This window comes from Anopheles merus, unplaced genomic scaffold, assembly GCF_017562075.2.
Source record: "Anopheles merus strain MAF unplaced genomic scaffold, AmerM5.1 LNR4000125, whole genome shotgun sequence".
NCBI classification, from domain to species: Eukaryota; Metazoa; Arthropoda; class Insecta; order Diptera; family Culicidae; genus Anopheles; species Anopheles merus.
In genome coordinates this window covers 73,747-78,072 of record NW_024427705.1, presented here as the reverse complement: position 1 = coordinate 78,072, position 4,326 = coordinate 73,747, and the positions used below count along the sequence as shown (strand labels likewise).

Below are 4,326 nucleotides of genomic sequence, written 5' to 3'. Positions count from 1 at the left end.
ATTCGTGTATGCTTCTGAGTGGAAAACATCCCCACAATATACATTTGAAGTTGATGCTATCCGGCTATCTCGAAAACTAAGCGTTTTATAGGCAGTTGTATATTGAATTTTTTTCCATTACACTGCTACACGTGTATTGTTACATGTTTTCAATCTTACACTAAAATACAATAAATAGACATTTATTTCCCTTCAACCCAATCGATAGCGTCAAGTGTATTTCAGTTTAATAAACGCTTGGCGTCCTTCTGACCGTCCTCTTTGGTTAGGCCGCTGGTGAGTCTGACAACACCAGAGGCCAACATCCAGTGGCGCCACGAGGAGGCAGAGGATCGGATTTGGCCACCGTCCATGCATCGGGCTGTTCCTTCACGGCGCCTATTACTGGGGTGACTTACGTCACTTTACGAAAGCTAGAATGAAGAGAGAGAAGAAAAGAAATTAGGTGCTGGTTTAGCAACCAAAACGGTTCCAATCAAAATGAAAATCGTGCTGCATGGAATGTTTGAGCAATCCTCTGCACAGCTCGCTGGGCGTAGTTTTCAACTTCAGACGCAGTGCCTCGTCCGGATCAATTCGCTCCTCAGTACCATACCACGGTAGGCCACCGCGGAGCAAAAACACCAGCATGTAGGTGAGTGACAAAATGTCATCTCGCCTGCACGATGTATACAACAGATGAGCGAACACTGGTGCAAATTCATTCGTTCTGGCGAACGGGAAAACGCATCCTGCGCTATGTATTCCCCCGTGCGTGGGTGCCGATACGGCTCGGCAAAACCGAAATCGATCAAGTGCAGCTTCTTGCGGATCGTTCCGCGACCGCGCAGGACATTGTCCGGCTTCAGGTCGCAGTGAACGTACCCCAGCTCGTCGTGGAACGTTTCCGGCCTGGCGAGCAGTTGCAGCGCTAGCTGCGAAACCGTCTTCAGACCGAAGCGTCCTCCGCACAAGTCCAATAACTCCTGCTGTGATGGCCCCAGGCGCTTCAAAACCAGCACGTCTCGTTTGCGATACGTACCGGCGTCGATGAGTCTGGGCGATCCACGGGCCTTCGGGAGCCGCGCATAAATCCGACGCTCTGTGGCGAGCAGGAACTGCTCCACCTCGTCGTTGGCCATTTTATTCGTTGGCGTTTTATGACCACCGCTTGTTTGGAGCGAGCATGGCTGCCCACCAACACCGTACCGCAGCCACCAGCATCGAATTCGCCCTGAATCCGGATTCTTCACCATCACGGTCTCTGGCGAACTGGACTTGGACGCATGTCCTTCCCTAATCGACATCTTCAATTCGTTTGGCCACCTGCGAAATGTAAACAGGAACAAAAGCGGAATCAATTTCTCGCAAAAACACACAAAAAAACACCGTTAAATGTGGGAGCGAGAAAAAGCACGCCACCTTTCGTTTAAACGTAGTGAGGATATAACTGGATGCATCCTGGGTTGTAAGTACTTTTTACCCTAAGTTTGTTTTAAGTTCAACCATTCATTTTGCCAGGTCTGATTGATGGTATTATCTGCCCAACTTACCATGTTCTCGATAAAGCGTTTTCTTGACTGTTGTTCCGTTTGCGTCCATCATTTACTGCCGTGTCTGCGTCTTCTTTCCCTTTTATTTCTCAAAGGCTTGGAATTCAACGTAGGTTGTTCTTGTAGAGAATGGAAGCTTTTTCAGGATCTGAAAACACGGGTCTTTAGTATTTTCTCGCTCCAGCGCTGCCAATTTGCTGTTGCTTTAATTATGACAAACGCTTCTGCTCAAAATATGCTGCTGTAATTGTTGGAAGCTACTGGTTTTAACGAGTGAAAAATACCGACTGATTTATTCTCTAAATTAACTAAAGCCTACTACACTCCGTTCAAGCTAGCGAGGTTGCTATGATCACAACACTCCTCCTCAATCTCGGCTGGCTCTAAACCAAGTCGTAGGCGCATCTGCTCCATCTTACTCCACTATCATTTGTTCGCTGGGACAATAGTGAATGTCCATTACACCATTTTTCACTGACTCCTTAACAAAATAGTATCTGGTGTCGATGTGGTTCGTCCTGTTACTACCACTGACTGATTTCAGCATTGCTATGCAACTCTGATTGTCTTTATGCACTATTATCGGAGTCGGAACTGGATCATCGATGTCTATTGGCAGTAGTGCAAACAAACAGCGTATTGTATGGTTAGGAACAGAATGAATTTATTTCAGATAGAAAGTTATAACCACAGTGAATCATAGGTTACTATGATTAAAGTTATTCGTTATACAAAATATCGGCATACTATAAACTCATAACAATGTCCTTCAAAAGTTTCATTAATCACATCAACTCGCGGCTGGCTTCAGAGAGTGCCACGTACTCCGCTTCGGTTGACGAAAGTGTGACGCATGGTTGTTTTCGAGCTGCCCAACTGATTGGTCCTCCGAGATGAAACACGAAACCGATATTCGACTTTCGGTCCGTCTTATCACCAACCCAATCAGCATCAATGTACACTTCTAGTGGTCCTTGTGAACCTATTCGCAAATTCCACTCCGCAGTTGACTGAAGATAACGTAGCGTTCTTTTTGCTTCGGTCCAGTCTGCTTCCGTTGGAAAACTCACCTTGCGTCCTAAGATCGAAGCGCTGATGACTATGTCCGGTCTGGTATTCACCGCGACGTACAGACGTCTGCTACCGATGGTATGTAACCCAGTAGCTTCAAGACTTCGGTGATTTTCGTATTCCACATCCTTCCATCTTGCTTTAGACCGTAAAGACTTTTTCTGATTTTCAATACGTCATTTTTAACTCCGTTATGAAAAACTATCGGCTGCTTCATGAAAACGGTTTCCTCTAGTTCTCCATGGAGGTACGCCGTCTTCACGTCTATATGCTTCGCCAGCATTCCTCGTCGAGCGGCGATACTCAATAAAGTCCGAAACGTGGTTTGTTTAACGACTGGCGCAAAAACTTCATGATAATCAATCCCATATTTTTTATTGAATCCTTGCGGTACCAGTCGGGCCTTGTAGCGGATCAGGTTCCCGTTTTCAACCATTTTTTTTTTTTTTCGTAAAAATCCATTTGTTGCCGATAACCTTTTTTGGCGGCAAACAAACTACCTCCCATGTGCAATTTTCCTCATGCGTCTGCAGCTCTTCTTTCATAGCTGCCATCCACTTGTCACGTTCGGGGCTAGCTATTGCTTCTTTGTACGTGCATGGTCCTTCATCGAATTGATTTGCGATGCGTACGGTGTCCTGGTATCGCTCTGGAAGAATACTCTTTGTGGTACGCTCCAATCGTCGAACTGCTGGAACAGAAGCTTCCTCGAAGACGGAATGCTCCTCCTGAACGCCAGATGATTTCAGCTCCTTCTGCGTTCCAGTTGCCTCAAGCTCCAAGATATTTTCAGGACGGATGGTATTGAATTCGACATCGCTCTGGAACTCATCGTTAGATGTTGCTAATTGAAATCATCAAAATTTAAATCGCTGCATTCATCATTATCATGGTCATCATCATTCTCGGAGAACGCAGTAGTTGGAGTCTCGTCATTGCCTATTTCTGGTGCTACAATAACGGGATCATCATCAGCTTTATTAATCGCCGGAGAAGAAAATGGGAAGAAAACGATACTTCCCTGCCAAGGTTTGGTTTCACAAACCTCCCGATGTGTCAGAAAACGACAATCTCTGCTCGTGGTTATCTTGTACGTTTCAGGATCGATGAAACGATAGGCCTTGTGGTGCGAAGAATAGCCCACAAACAATATCTTCTTCGATTTTGCATCCATTTTCGATCGCTTGTTAGATGGAATCCACACGTATGCCCGCGAACCGAACATTTTGAGGTGACTGAGATCAGGCTTCTCTCCAGTCCAGAGCTCAAACGGTGTTTTTGATATGGGTTTCGTCGGTAATCGGTTCTGTAGATATGTGGCCGTGTTCACAGCTTCTGCCCAATACATGTGCAGCAGATGTGCGTCCAGAATCATACAGTGAGCCATTTCCACTAGTGAACGATTCTTTCGCTCCGCTACTCCGTTTTGTTGCGGCGTGTAAGCAGTGGTGAATTGTTGAGTGATGCTCTCTTGACGACAGTATGGGAGCGATTGAAAGACGATGTACACCGTTCTAAGAGTGAACTAAGACTAACTACATTTATTCGATATTCAGTGTAACCACGGTTGCTGTAACCAATGGCTACTTGATTACAACTAAGATATTGCTATAAGCAATCCACCACAATAGAAACGGTCCAGAGCTTCATTCTTATGTTCACCACCTTGATCTGATCGAATCACCTTGGTGCTCTTGCGATCTGATTATTTACAAATCGAACA

The 4,326-nt window shown here is 45.6% G+C and overlaps 1 protein-coding gene across 1 annotated transcript; it reads right to left on the bottom strand.

Moving 5' to 3' along the window:
* Positions 1-523: 523 nt before the first annotated feature.
* LOC121601613 (casein kinase I-like) lies at positions 524-3,990 on the bottom strand (the record flags this gene model as incomplete). The annotated part of the gene is made up of 3 exons (XM_041930438.1): positions 3,698-3,990; positions 769-1,305; positions 524-658 (listed from the first exon to the last, which is right to left on the bottom strand). Coding segments are annotated over exons 1-3 (965 nt in total), but the record flags the coding sequence as incomplete, so codon positions are not given.
* Positions 3,991-4,326: the final 336 nt, after the last annotated feature.